Genomic DNA, 13,941 nt, shown 5'->3' with positions numbered 1-13,941 from the left:
ACCATGGATGGTAATTGGGTTGTTACACATTTTTAGCGTGAAACAATGAAAAAAAAACACAACTTTTCAACCACACCCAATCACGGTCACGTGGCACGTGACGCGTACGACACATAAAAGCGTTATCACGCGAGATTTCCGGTCTTCTTCTCCAGGCCGTAGATAAGCGTTAGCAGCTTTCTTGACTCTCGCCATGCAGTTCATTTTTGTTAAATTATATTCATGTATACATGTTGAGGTTGCTGCTGGTGACCCACCGTGAGCAGGTGAGACTTTGAGGAGCTTTTAATGAGACCTCAATATGTGGAAGTTTTAATTGTGCGCGTGTGCTAGCTGTTAGCTGCTCTTTATCCGGGTGAACACGTGCAGTGAGTCCACGCAGTCGAGGACTCAGAAAGTGGTAGAATGAGCGTTTCGTTTAAGTAAGGAAACATGAATCATGTTTACTGGCACGCAGAATAGAAGCACGATAAGTTTGATTATTTACGTTTTTGACGAACCATGTTATGTTGCTTGTGTCACGTTACAGCCAATCACTGATTTAACTTCTCATACAGGTTTGGATGATGCAGAGGGACTCATTTGTCTGCCTGCAACAGGGCGAAGTTTCATTTCCTGATTAAAGGTAAAACTGGTTAACAGTTACATGCATTTGTGTCAGTGCAGTACACATGATGAACTTGTTATCCCTGTCCGAGAGAACAAAACCTTGTGGAAAGCCATGGTATCTGAGCTGCTGTGTTTATTTGTGAAACCCACATGCTGCTGATGGATCCTCACTGATGACCTGTGTTTTTTGCAGATTCGTGGCTCATCTGTTCTCCTTTCCACTGAGTGCCTAAGGAAGGAACCACAGTCAAAAGGTTTGTATTGCACTGGATCTTGTGATCTCTGTTGCCACTTTTTCAGTGATGAAAACTGCTGCATAGGAAGTGCCGTCTGATGCGATAACTGACGATAGAAAGCTGTTCTGAGAATCTGTAAAGCTCTTTGCTTTCAGCTTGTGCGATCTGAGCACTCTGTCATCCACGTGCTGTTTCCTGGTACAGGTGCTGTAGCAGCAGAAGAAAGGATGGAGATGATTTTCTGGCCTTGAAGACAGCAGGTCCTGAGCAGGTAAATCATGCAAGAGTTGTGATTTTTAAAGTCAAGCCAGTGATGATACAAGTTATCCCTGTCTGAACTCAAGTGTGGAGTCATGGTAACCTGAGGCTTGACTGCTGATGTTTTTATAGCAAAGTTTTGCTTGAATATTGTATTGATCATGTTGTAATTTAGTGTTACGGTCTTATTCATTATTTTATTTTCTAACTTGCAGATTGAGCTGCTGTGGAAGGACTGAATACCAACCTCAAGTCTGATGCCAGAGGAGACTATTAAATTCAGTATTTGTCTTTATGAAAGATGAAAACCATGTTGGATCAGAAACGTGTTTTTTAATAAAACTACAATGAGTTATAAAATTGAAGTATAGAAAGTAACGTGATTCCATATGTGCTGGGAGGAAAGCCCAGCATGTGTTGGTCAATCTGTGCTGAAAGATCTGTAAGATTTCTTTTTCAGATTTTCTAGAAAGAACTGCTCCTCTTGTAGGTATTCACGGTCCTGTTGGGGGCAGAAAAACAAAATCCAGTCAGTCAAAAATCTGAACACTTGAATTCTTGACAAATTATTTCAAGCACTGCTGGCCAAATAGTGATTGTATTAAAAAGCTGTGTGCACTGTGATGCCTCATGTTGACTGAGTTTCCAAAGCGCAATAAAAGCCTGTACTGGATCATAACACTTGTGTTTATCTGAAGTCATTTCTTTTGGATTGTTTGCTGTGGTTCCATTTTTCCCACCAACAGTTTAGCAACAGTTACCAAAATAAAAGATATGAACAAACCTCAATGCAATGAATAACTGAAGACTTGTTATTAAAATCTTAAACAGACTGTACTGGTTTATATATTCTTTCAGTTTGTCTAGGATAAATTTAAAACTAAACGGATTAATAGGTTTCTTAAATGTGAAAATTGCTGTCTTTACTACTGAGGCCTGTACTATCCTGGTGACTCCAGGGTTCTGTTGGTCAGATGCTCAATGCCACCCTTTCCATGTGAAACCCTGGGTTGATAACCAGCTTTGCATGACTATTTATCCCAATTGCACATGTTGGGGTAAGGGGACCCAGATAATGGAGAGATACGCTGAACTCTCCTTACAGAACAGTCCCAGTTTTTTGAAGGTTTCTTAATTTTAGGTCAGTAAATTGATAAATATGGAAATAGGAAAGCATTGGGCTGGTTTTAACCTTCCAAACGTCGCTGCCCATTCTGATTTTGTTTGGCCAGAGCAGACGTTTGTGTTCAAAAGAGTGGTAAACAGACCGGTTTTCTACTCTACCTGAGCCCCAAGGGTACTTTGTCATGCTGCCTGGAGCAGTCAGGGATCAACCCAACAACCTTCCAATTAAAAGACAACCTGCTCTACCCTGCTGAGCCACAGCCACCCCAAGGAACATTAAAAATGTAAGTATAGCACGCTACTGTACAGAAATAAACAGAGGCCATGAAGTCTATGATGTGCAATTTCTTTGGGCAGGTTTTGAGCCAATTACTCCGTCACACACATTGGCTGCTACTTCTGCACGGAGATGAATGTGGAATTGGAGCCAGGGTGGTGGGAAGAAGATGTGTTTGGCTTCACTGAAATAGACTTCATCCAAAAACATCCACAAACAATCAGACCTGTGTCTTAATTTAGGATCAAATAAGGGTAGAAATTTCACATGTAAGGAAAAATAGAGCATGTGAGCTGCTGTTTGTCAATTCTGTTTTAGTGATATTTGACATTTGCAACTAAAAATGTGCTCACCTTTTCTGCAGTATATCTCCACAGAGCCAGATTGGCCTGAAGTGCCATAGACTGAGAGCTGGTAAATGAAACTGGAGGAGGAACATTTAGGGTTGCAGGCAGCTCTGAAACTGAGTCTGTAGGGACAGCAACAAAGGCCAATTAGAGATCACAGAAAATGTGTTACTTTAAGCTAGTAGAGAAGACCAACATTCAGCCTCACCTGGTAAAACGGGGGCAATAATTTGTGGTAGAGGTGTAAGAGGAGGGTTTTGCCCCAGCCTCTCTGTATCCTTATGCAGGTGACTTAATCGTATTTGCTCCTGTAACAACAAGTGTTAAGATAACCACCACATTCATTCATTTATGTGCTTCATAAAGTGACACACATACCTTTAAAATCCGTTGCTCCTGCTGCCTCAGGTGCTCTGTTTGGGTGTGAATATTTCTCAGTCGCGCCTCGTGCTCCGCCTCCAATCGTTTCGCCTCCTGCAACGCTCGTTCCCCCTCCTCATACTTCTCTGCCGCGAGCTGTGAAGAACACGGTGTAGGGAAAATATGAACACACGCTGGACAAAAAACATGTCCAACACACTACACACAGGGATCGGTGTAGTGTGAAATTACCTTGCTGAATGCCTCGACCTCCTGGGCTCGTGTTTTGAGTCTCAGGGCCGTGCTGCTTAGTCTTTCTTTCTCTCTGTCCAGCTCTTCTCTAAGTTCTTCCAGAGCCTCTCGCTCCCGTGCCACAGCAAGTTCCTTCTGTTTCAGCTCGGCCGTGCGAAGCTTCAAGTCAGCTTGCTCCTACAAAAGGTTTTTACATTTTTTGGGCCTTTTCACGACTTGTGTGGGGCTAAAGAGATGACCTAAAGCTCAAGCTCACCTGTGCCAGACTTATGATGGAGCCCTCCCTCTTCTCCAACAGACTGCTGACCTCACGCTCAGCCCTCTCATGCCTCTGCTTCTCCTGGGCGTGGAAGAGTGCCCACTCGGCCGTCAGCTTCCTCCTCTCATCCGCGCAGTGCTGCATCACTGACTTCTGCTCCTCCAGTAACGTGCTCTGAAAACACAGAAAAGGCCAAAGAAGCAAGTGGCGGTCAAGCTGCACCAAGTTGGTGCAAAACACCTGCGCTGCTGCTGCAGATGTTCGTTGGCCTCACCTTGGCTCTCTCCAGCTCCTCTCGCTCCACGCTGATCTGCGTGGTGAGGACACACCGCTCTTCCTCCAGGCTTCTTTGGGTCGACTCGGCTTTGGCCTGCTCTGCTGTCATCTTCCAGCGCTCCTAAAGCACGCAAAATTAAATGGCATCTTCAGTCTTTAATGAGAAGAAGGTCAGTTTATATTATAGGTGGGTTTTTTTAGCTGTTTTCCTCACACTTATAAAATATAGTTTAAAAATGAATAAGTAGGATGCTCTGAGCATCTTAGAGAACCTGCCAAAGGACAGAAGACCACTGTTTATGACTGTGGTTGCATGTTTTTTGTCAACATTGTACATCAAAATGAGCTTTGGGCTTTATTTCTTCAGCATTAAAAGCAGTTTTTTTTGGATGTGAGGCTTCTGGCAGTTCGGAGATCAGCTCAGTGCGGTTGGGAAGCACGTCTGGTGCATACTTTCTGTCTGTGTGAGGCTCTGCAGACGCAGGACGACCATCTTCTGTCTTTTTGTTCTTCTCAGTCTGCGCAGCTACTTCTATTGTTATGATTTCAATTAAACATGAACCACGCTTTTGTTCGTTCGCCCATGTTTAGTCTTATTGGTTCATCAAGCGCTCGGCCATAATTCTACAAATTCCAAATACTTAGTTGTCTCTTGGTGTGAGGTAAAAATGATTCTGCAATATTTCTTAATATGCAAAGACAATGTTTAGAAATCTAAAGTATGACATTTTTCGTTGATGCAGCAGGTCGCGGTGTATAATCTTGGTCTGTTACTGTTATTTCTCATAATCACCTTCTCAAGCTGTCTCTGCTGCTCTTTAAGCTGAGTGTCCATCCTGGAAATAATGTCCTTCAGGTACGCTTTCTCCTCTGCCATGGCTTTCTGCTGCTGGGCCAGATGACCCTGCATTGCTAAAACGCACACACACGCGCACACACACACACACACACACACACACACACACACACACACACACACACACACACACACACACACACACACACACAGAATGACATTAAGCCATCGTGTTCTCGGACAATCTGCATCTTGACCCATTTTGTACAAAGTACACACGCGTGTGTGTGTGTGTGTAAAATACTTCGAAGCTGCTCGTCTCTGTGCCGTGCCTCCTGCTCCAGGCCGTGAGCGGTGTGTTCGTGCGTGCTCTCCACCCGAGAGGAAAGCTCTCCAAGCCGTGAGGAGAACTGCTCCATCCTTTCAATCACCCCTGCCACGGACCTGGACAAAGGCGGTGGAATTAAAACTTTTTATACACGAAAAGCTTGCTACATGTATCAGCACTGGCGCTGATATCGTGCACAAAAGAAAAAGAAGCAAAAACATTAAATGTGTGACTGTCAATTAGACTTTTTGGGAATTTTCTTACCTGGTCTGAGATGTTGCGCTTGTAACAGCATCGATCTCTTCTTCCTTTAGCCTCTTCAGCCTGTGGATCTGATCCTCATAGTCTCTCTTCATCTCCAAGATAGATTTTCTGAGCAGCAATGCAACAAATATACACTAAACCTTAAAGTCATCTATTTGCGATAAAAAACTAAATATTTGGAGACTTATTGAGTTATTTCACTGAGTTATCTGGATAATTTAGTTGAGTAAATCCCAAAACCCAAACCAATTTCAATAAAGCAAAGAAGGCTGGTTTTCTTTTCTTTCTTTCCTATGGTGTTGTCTTTTGAACCTACAACTTCACAGCCAGTAAATTTGTCGCTAACTGTAGAAAATTTGTTCTTGCTTTCATTTCATAGTCAACCTGCTGCCATAAAACAGGTTTTCCTACGTTTACCTCTGAAGGTCTCTGAGTCTCTCCACCTCACAGTCTCTTTCCTGCTGGGCCTGGGCCATTTTCCGCTGGTACTGAGCCTGAAGCTCTGAGCGTTCCTTCTCAGCCGCTCGCGTTACCGTTGCCAGGCGTTCCATCAGGTCTTCGCACTCATGTCGCGCTTGAGTCTCCCGCTGGGCAACCGAATCCTCGAGCAGTTTCACACGAGCTCTGAAAATACACAGAGAGACTTGGGTTACAGACACATGTATGTAGAAGACTTCCACAGTTTCATGTGCTAAACTGAATTGATAAATTGATGTGGTCTAGGAATGGACTACTTGTGTGCGTTCTCCAGGAGCTCCATATCCTGTTTGTGCCGCTGCTGCATGCTCTCCAGTATCATTTGGCTTTGGTCTCGCTCCAGCTGCAAAGTCTTGACCTGAATGATGACATGATAAACTTTAAAGATAAAAAAAAAAAAAAATACAGTAACAATGCTCCCCCCATCACACCTCACATCCTTCTTGTCACCACATGAGGACATACCTGTCCCTCCAACTGGATGACGCGGGCCTGTAAAGCTTGATAGTCTGCAGGTTGTTCTTTTTCTTTAAGTCGCCGCAGGAGTCCCGCATCAACCACACCGCCTAGGCCCAGCAACTGAGTCTGCATCAGCTTTGAAAGAAAGTAGCCAAATTAAAAACAAACCAAAGGATGAATCTGGTGATTACATCCATTAGTAGGTCTTTGGAAGTGAGGAGGTCCTTACCTGGTTTTGGAGAAGCAGCTGCTGCAGACTGTCGGCTGAAAATGATGCCTGTTCCAAAGAAGAAAGCATTAAAAACGACAACAAGAAAAACTCAGAGACTACAAACCTGTCTTTGGGTGGTATTTACTTCAAAGGGAACGGTGTTGTAGTTCCTCTGCGCTCATTTTGTTTTCTTTGTTCTTTTAAACGTACTTAAAGAGGTTTGCACTTGTTTTTACTGCTCTACAAACTGCAGGCTTTTGTTATGTAGGAGTAGGTAATGGATAATAGGTATTGATTTGCAGTTAACTGGACATGAATAATTTGAGATTATGACGTAAAGGTCAACAGTGACTTATTTTAAATCTTTATACAGCATTTTCTATATGCTGACAATACACACTGCACTTTTAGGAATCATAGATTCTAAGTTATAAGACTTTTTCTCCATTTTTCCGTGTTCACAGACAGGCAGAAGGACCAGTACACACAGAAGCAGTGCCAAAAACATCACCTCCTTGGTGGAGGTAAAACATATCTATTACAATTATGATAGCCTTGATGCATGAAGGTAACAGTACCTGTTGTGGGAAAGCAGCTGATGTGTTTAGCGTTGCATTTTGCTGCGGATCTGCAGGAAAAAAAAAACAAAAAAACATGAGTAACAACCACACCGAGGCGTTACATCTGATATTAAGGCACTGGAGAGAAATCTGATGGTATTTTAGTGAGAACTGAGTCGTTTCCCTGAGATTACCTACACCACATCGTGCCGGGCAGTGCAGCAGACAGGGGGCTGGGCAAAGGCAGTTGTTGCAAGGTTTCATTTGAAGCCTGAGTGGGCTCTGTTAGCACCTTGGATCTTGTACTGGATGGAAAGTGGTGGGGTTTGGACTGAAGCTGAGGCTGGCTAATGCTAACAGCAGAGGCTAACAAGGGATCAGTATCGCTAGCAGAGTAAACTGAATGATAAGGCGAACTAAGAGCTGATGGATGGAGTGGGTTTGGTGGGGATGATGCTAAGGTGGAGGGGAGGTAACACTCGCCTGTGGGTGTATACTCGTTAACTACAGAAGGAGAGTGTATGAGAAAAGGAAGACACGGTTTAGAAAAAATATGAGCTCATGACTTATTTCTATTTTAAAATGATGTGATACAAGGTAGGATTAGGTATTAGATGGCTTTTTTAAGTATACGGGAAGCAGCCTAATGATTAACATTAACTAGTATGATTGTGTGAGAGGAGTGGTCAAAAGGGTTTCTGCTGTAAATGTGCAAATTGGGCAAATTTGCTGGCAATCTGAATCAGTGACTTTAATAAGATGGAAGGATAGCTACCATGATTAGACCTTTCTTCTCTGACAGGCGTGGAATGAGCAGCAGGACCGAGGCGTCCGGGAAAAGTGTCACTACATAAAATATAAGGAACATTTTTTTTAAAAAGGGCCAAAACGTTAACATGGATTTAATGGACTTACACAACAAACCCCTTACCTCGTTTCTTTGATTGAAGGAAGCGTGTCTTCTCTGCTTTTGGGAGTTTGTGACGTTACTTGTTTACTAAAAATGAGATCAGGTTATCAATCATTACTGAGAACATGCTCTTTCTGTCTCTGTAGCATTTCTGTTATTGTCTTCAAATTGCACCGTACCTAACACTGAAGTCAGTGAAAGACTCTTCCTGCTTGGATGGTTTTGCCTCTGTGTTTAACGCGGACAGAGCTTTCCTCCTGCTCAGTGCCCCAGCTAACCAGTCATCCTCATCATCCCCTTCTTTCCTCTGGGTCTTAGAAACCTCAGGCTTGGCCTGTTTAATGGTATTGTCAGCTGGGGCTGAGCTCTCTTCTGTTGTTTTTGCAACAGATGTGGAATGGCTACCAGTGAATGAGGGCTTTCTCTCCAGTAAAGGAGACGAGGGGCTCTTTGAAGCCTCTGCTGGATTCTTTGTCTTATCGATGCCCTCCTCTAGATAGACCGGCTCATCTTCTGTCTTGAGGCCCAGCCAGTCAGCTGAGTTGCGTTGTCGAGAAGATGTGGGAGTGGTGGGCTTTGGCTTCTTTTCTGGCGTAGATACACTCATGTCCTCAGTAGAAAATCTGGTCGTGAGAAAAAAAAGATTACTTCTGTCCTGCTGAAAGCTGTAGGCATGAAGCAAACTGTAAATAACAAAACCTGGGCACACCTGACAGACTGTCTACGAGACTGACGCCCTTCAGAAGTGGATCCCAGTGTGGGCTGATAGGATCCAAATGTGAGGTCATCATCTAAACGAGGCTCTGATAGTTGGGAAAACGATTAGCTACTTCATCTTTTTAAGATAGTATTTAATTACAGCCAAGTTAAGGACAAAACTATGGTGCTCTATCACCTTTCCCAGCAGACGTCTTCTCCTGTTGCGGCTTTTCTTGAGACTGAAGCTCGTCCTTCCTCTCGCCCGTTGGTGGTCGCTCCAGAAGACGCGGTGACGTGAAACTCTCCAGAATCTCATCAATTCTGGTACGAGGTCTCTGAGGGGCGTCGGCTCTGAGAGCAACAGGGAACAGAGGTGACGCACAAAAGCAGCTAGGCTAACAAACCAGACTGAGGCTAGTTTGTAAAGTCAGAGTTTGGTTATGCTTTTAGCTGCAGCCCAAAGCAATACCACAGTAATTATTCATCATTTGAGTGCTATAAATAAGGACAACAACGAGAGTGAGATGGAAAAAAAAAAAAGTGAAAACAGAGTTGTTACCTTTCCTTGGGAGACCAAAGCGGTGTCTCTTTTTTCTTGGGATTGTTTTTATTGCCGTCAAATCCGAGTGCATCCATTAGGTCATCCTTATCATCCTCAAACGTGAGCTCGCCTTTCTTTGTTGCCTTAGCTGATCAACAAAGAATAAAACACAAGCCTTCAGCATTTGGCGATTATTTAAAAAAGAAAGGAAACTAAAGGATCCTGGTAAGTTTAAGGCTTACTTGTTTCATTCTTTAGAATGGGAGATGCTGAAGGAGATGGCACAGATTTTTCAGGTTTGGAGAAGCTAGATTTCAAGTCAGGCTTTGAGTCACCTGGAAGAAAATCATCCAGGGGGTCGTCTAGATCTGCAAAAAATAAGAGTCTTTATATCATGAATAATGGATTTGGGCCCCAGAGTGTAAAAGGGTAATAAAACACTTAAATACTTACTTTATTATTATTATTTTTATCTGCTATACCAATACAATAACTTGAAACTGTACCTTGTTGAACTGGATTCATTAAGTGACACATTTCCCAGTTGTGAAACATACACTTAGTGGCCACTTTGTTAGGCACACGTTTCAATTGCTCATTAACACACATATTTAATCAGCCAATCACATGGCAGTGCATTGAGGTAGGCAGATGTTGTCAAGATGGCCTGTTGAAGTTCAAACTTTGTATCCGAATGGGAAAGAAAGCTGATTTAAGTGACTTTGAATCTAGAGTAGTTAATGCTAGAGATCAGATGAGAGCACACGGATTTACTTTGAGCTGATAAGAAGGCAACACTAACTCAAATAACTTGAAAAACCCAGTTTTGCAGAAAGCATCTCTGAGTGAACCTGTCAAACCTTGAAGCACATGGGCTACAGCAGAAGACAATACTGGGTGCGATTTCGGTCAGCTAAGAACAGGAAATTGAGGCTACAGTTCACACGAACTCACAGTCAACCTGAGTAATATTTCTGATCATGTCCATTTACCATTTATTGAACAAAATACAAATATAAATAGTCTGTTGTGAAAAAAGTAAGTGTACACAAGCTAGATCACACAGAATCTAGTTTTTTCTTTGCAGAAATCAGTTGTTTTAGGTGTTTTGCATGTCTGTCAACAATCTCTGACGATTGCTCACTCAAAGTTTTTGAACATTGTTGAGCAAAATCTCTTTAATTGTAATATGTTTGACATTTTTTCCCCCCTCTATGCTTTAGTTCATAGTCACCGTCAAAAACAACATTTTACTTCTGACGACACCACAAACTTCACTGGCAGAGAGAATTGAAGAGTGCAGATGAACTTGTGACATTAAGTTTGGATATATGAGCTTCATCCATAGGCACAAGTTCAAATTATTATTTATACTTGCCCCTTTACATGTATAGATATAATATTGGAATAACTGAAGGGCAATTCCATCTGCTAGTTGGATCATTGTTCTTGGGTGTCAGCGTATGCAAATCTAATTCCTTCCGTATACTTCCAGATTTGTTGATTCGATTTGGAATAGCAAACATTTTACAGTGTACACCTCCACTGTTAAATACTACCCACAAGCACCCACTGATGTGACTTAGCTGCAAGTACAGGACTAAACACGTATTAACCACACTAATGTACCTTTAGCGTAAGAAGTCTGAGCAACACCTTCATCCTCACCACCACTGTCTGAGTTAAAGCAACATTTTGAGAGAAACAAAGCAAAGCTGCAAGTCAACAACACATCTGCACCATGTTCATTTATACAAAGCTCAGTCAAGGAAGCGGATGTCACGATAGAGAGGGGGGAGACTCGCTTACCAGAGAAGGTGAACTTCTTATAACTCCGTGCTGAGGATAAAGGTGCAGAGTTCGGCTTCTTCCCCTCTTTGGTGGGTTCATCTGAGGGAAGCAAAGGCAGACAAAAGCCTTTTTCTGATCGCTGCTATTAATGTAAAACTTCAAAGCTGGTAATAATGTGGAGCTAATAATGAGAAAGTAATTTATGCGAGAACACTCTGCACTGAATTACCTGCTCCCTCTGGTTTTGCATTGCTCTCGAGCACAGCAGAGTCTTTCTTTGGTCCTTCGCTAACAAGTGGCGCAGGAGCCGAACTGGGCTTCTTCTTTGATGCAAAGAGGTCAGCGTCCATGTCGTCCATGTCCTGCACGAGGACAGAGAGGAAAAGTGAAACGTGCAGTGTGAACTTTATCTTTGCCGCCGCAACCTCAATTAAAGACCCACCTTCATGCTCTTGAGTATGTCGCTGGGATCAGCCGCTGACACATCCGAGTCCTTGGACAACAGAAAATATAAAAATACAAAATAAACACAAAAGGAAAAAAAAACCGGGGTGAATATGACCCAGTTTGCATATTATCCTACATACCTCAGTGTCCGCGCCATCCATTTTTATCTCCTGTGCTAGCGTGCTGAAGATATAATCAGTAGCAGATGAGCAGGAAAAGAAAACAGAACATGAAGAGGAGTAATAATTTACAGCTGGCACATTGCAATTCACAAATCTTCCTTCTAACTTACCTATACATAGGTCCATCGCGTGATGCTTTCGTCCTTACTGGCTGCTCTAGTTGGAAAATTAATTCAAGAAAATATTATGACACACTTTAACATAAAGATAGACACTAATTCTGATAAAACTGCACAACTGCGCTCACTTACTGTCATCATCAAGCAAGCTGTCAAGCAAATCATCCCTGAATGAACCTTAGAAAAGCAACAGAGGTATACAGTCAACTTCAGCATGGTGCAGGAGAGGCATACTACTGCTGCCGCCTATATCTGTATTTGTCGTGGTACGACATCTCCTGATCCAATGATTTTGGATCAGGAGGACAGACACACACTGGGTTATATTTTAATGTAGAAATAGGCTTTTATCATTTTACAGTCAATGTTTTGCTGAGGTACAATCACGAGGGACAAGGATGTAATTGTGTGCCAGATACAACATACTTTAATATAAAGTGGACCAGACCAGTGAAACTCCCCTAACTGTCACTGTACAAAAGTTTAACTTTTCTGCCATTTAATTGTCTATATATTACTTAATTACTTTGGTGTAGTATGAATGGCCGTGGGAGAGCTCTTTATCAAGCTGTAAATCAGTTAAAAGTCTAATTTTATGCCGTGCTTTAGATTGTTCAAAGCTACCCAGCGGGTCAGTGTTGTACCAAAAGAGATTCATCATTTTTAAACTCTTGTAAATGACTTGTTGTCTGTCAAACATATCTTTCATGATTGCTATCAAGTCGTTTGGAGCCACAAACAACATTCCTGTCACAAGGTAGAAGCTGCAATCAGTTTTGGGCAAACTAATTTATATAGAAGCCTTTATTTATCCAGCTAAGTCTCACTGACATTAAAAGTGTCTTTTTAAAGAGTAATCTGGCCAAGAAAGGAGCAGAAATTGCAACAAATACAAAATAATAGTTATATAAAGACACTGTGTTTTTATTTATTTTATATACATAACCCCTTAATAAATCATGTTAGCTACACTCAATATAAGCAAATACATTACACATTAAAACAAATACACAGAAACATCGGAAATCACTACTTGGTACAAGACCGTTTAGAAGTTTTTGTCGAATTGATTCTGGGCCCCAGGCCTTATTTTTGATACTCCTGAAAGTTTATTTTAAAAAAGAAGGAAAGTTTGTAGGATTCAAATAGCACACGTTTACTTACTTTTCGAGGCTTTCCCCTTCGGCTTTGTAGCCTGAAAATAGCAGTGAAAATAAGTTTATTAATTTAGCAGATAATCATGAAAAAAGTGAATGATAATGAAATGATCCTCAAAGATAATGAAACCCCGTTACATCGTCAATGAATAAATACAAATAAATGTCGAGGGAGAGCACAGTTTGACTTACCATGTTCAATCTGTGCTGGTGGGTTTACAGTGTAAGAGTAGTCATCAAGCTAACAGTGCAACAGAACCGAGTAGAATACATTTTTACTGCCATTTTTTATTTATTTATCATTTCATCGTCACTGTTAGCAGCTCTGGGTTTAAGAGCAGCAAAAAATGAACACACATAAGCGCCTCCTGTCTCTATTGGCAACCGCTCAGCTACTCTAGCTAGCATTTGTCAAGAACATAGCACGACTGGAGCCTTTCGTCTTAATTACTGTGATTTAAATAGTCACGTATTCATACAGCTCGTTATGTTTAGCGTTTAGCATCTTAAAGAAGGCCAGCAGACTAACGGTAAAAAAAACAAAAACAAATCACACCGCCCCCAAACAACACATTTCACAGAGGGTTGCACCTTAGCCACACTGCAAACAAAAGCTAACTAGTGTTCCAGCGCTAGGCTTGTGATTAGCATTAAATGTAGCTATATACAAAATAAGCAGTAAACCACCAGCTTCGGTGTTTGGGCCACTCAGTGCTGGAGTAGCGGGTGCCACAACCGTGCCGACCGGCAAAACATACGTTTCCTGTTTACTGTTTGAGGTGCATTATGGGTAGAGTAGTTTCAAGGAAGCCTTCGGGGAAAGGCGTTTGAAAAAAAGCTTTTGATTTGTGCTGTCTAAAAACACTGAAGTTAGTCGTTTTGAACATGAGCTGGTATTTTTAACCAAAGTGCTTAGGCCTGCTTAGTGAGGTCTGCCAAAGTGGTTTACCAGCAGGTGGCATCAAAGCTTAGAAAATGACTCAAGGCAAATCAGAGCTGAG

At 42.1% G+C, this 13,941-nt stretch overlaps 1 protein-coding gene, 1 long non-coding RNA gene and 2 other non-coding genes across 8 annotated transcripts; 3 read left to right on the top strand and 1 right to left on the bottom strand.

Annotated features, from left to right (window-relative positions):
- The first annotated feature begins 136 nt into the window (after positions 1 to 136).
- Positions 137 to 1,782, top strand: LOC120717815. Its single transcript, XR_005692278.1, has 5 exons — positions 137 to 266; positions 558 to 625; positions 803 to 863; positions 1,050 to 1,116; positions 1,319 to 1,782. It is a non-coding gene; the product is annotated as an uncharacterized LOC120717815 (long non-coding RNA).
- On the top strand, positions 905 to 976 carry LOC120717962. Its single transcript, XR_005692311.1, has one exon. It is a non-coding gene; the product is annotated as a small nucleolar RNA SNORD49 (small nucleolar RNA).
- LOC120717961 lies at positions 1,148 to 1,217 on the top strand. Its single transcript, XR_005692310.1, has one exon. It is a non-coding gene; the product is annotated as a small nucleolar RNA R38 (small nucleolar RNA).
- On the bottom strand, positions 1,417 to 13,709 carry LOC120717813 (fas-binding factor 1 homolog). 5 transcript variants are annotated; one of them, XM_040006066.1, is made up of 32 exons: positions 13,609 to 13,702; positions 13,133 to 13,181; positions 12,948 to 12,978; positions 11,916 to 11,960; positions 11,775 to 11,820; positions 11,623 to 11,665; positions 11,478 to 11,528; positions 11,265 to 11,397; positions 11,054 to 11,134; positions 10,874 to 10,921; positions 9,487 to 9,612; positions 9,263 to 9,392; positions 8,900 to 9,054; positions 8,714 to 8,807; positions 8,184 to 8,627; positions 8,026 to 8,091; positions 7,870 to 7,940; positions 7,113 to 7,162; positions 6,553 to 6,600; positions 6,330 to 6,458; positions 6,122 to 6,222; positions 5,805 to 6,011; positions 5,388 to 5,495; positions 5,100 to 5,239; positions 4,793 to 4,911; positions 3,998 to 4,120; positions 3,721 to 3,897; positions 3,465 to 3,641; positions 3,231 to 3,368; positions 3,061 to 3,160; positions 2,859 to 2,974; positions 1,417 to 1,605 (listed from the first exon to the last, which is right to left on the bottom strand). In XM_040006066.1, the coding sequence occupies exons 2-32, from the start codon at positions 13,133 to 13,135 to the stop codon at positions 1,525 to 1,527; spliced, it is 3,381 nt and encodes a 1,126-aa protein (XP_039862000.1). In that variant the 5' UTR covers positions 13,136 to 13,181; positions 13,609 to 13,702; the 3' UTR covers positions 1,417 to 1,524. The 5 variants fall into 5 exon arrangements, with proteins under 5 accessions (XP_039862000.1, XP_039862003.1, XP_039862002.1 ...); XM_040006069.1 differs by lacking the exon at positions 13,133 to 13,181 and having other exon boundaries at positions 11,775 to 11,815; positions 13,609 to 13,709; XM_040006068.1 differs by having other exon boundaries at positions 11,775 to 11,815; positions 13,133 to 13,708.
- Between the last annotated feature and the right edge of the window lie 232 nt (positions 13,710 to 13,941).

The sequence above is a fragment of the Simochromis diagramma genome, unplaced genomic scaffold (genome assembly GCF_900408965.1).
Source record: "Simochromis diagramma unplaced genomic scaffold, fSimDia1.1 OVJJ01000510.1, whole genome shotgun sequence".
Classification (NCBI taxonomy): domain Eukaryota; kingdom Metazoa; phylum Chordata; class Actinopteri; order Cichliformes; family Cichlidae; genus Simochromis; species Simochromis diagramma.
Note: the sequence above shows the minus strand (reverse complement) of the source record. Positions and strands in the feature narration are given on the sequence as shown.

Coding starts and splice junctions, on each gene's coding strand:
- LOC120717813 (XM_040006065.1), bottom strand. Junction 6,459..6,552: donor AGCTGCTTCTCCAAAACCAG/GTAAGGACCTCC, acceptor TTTCTTTCAAAG/CTGATGCAGACTCAGTTGCT. Junction 3,369..3,464: donor AGGTCGAGGCATTCAGCAAG/GTAATTTCACAC, acceptor TGTTCTTCACAG/CTCGCGGCAGAGAAGTATGA.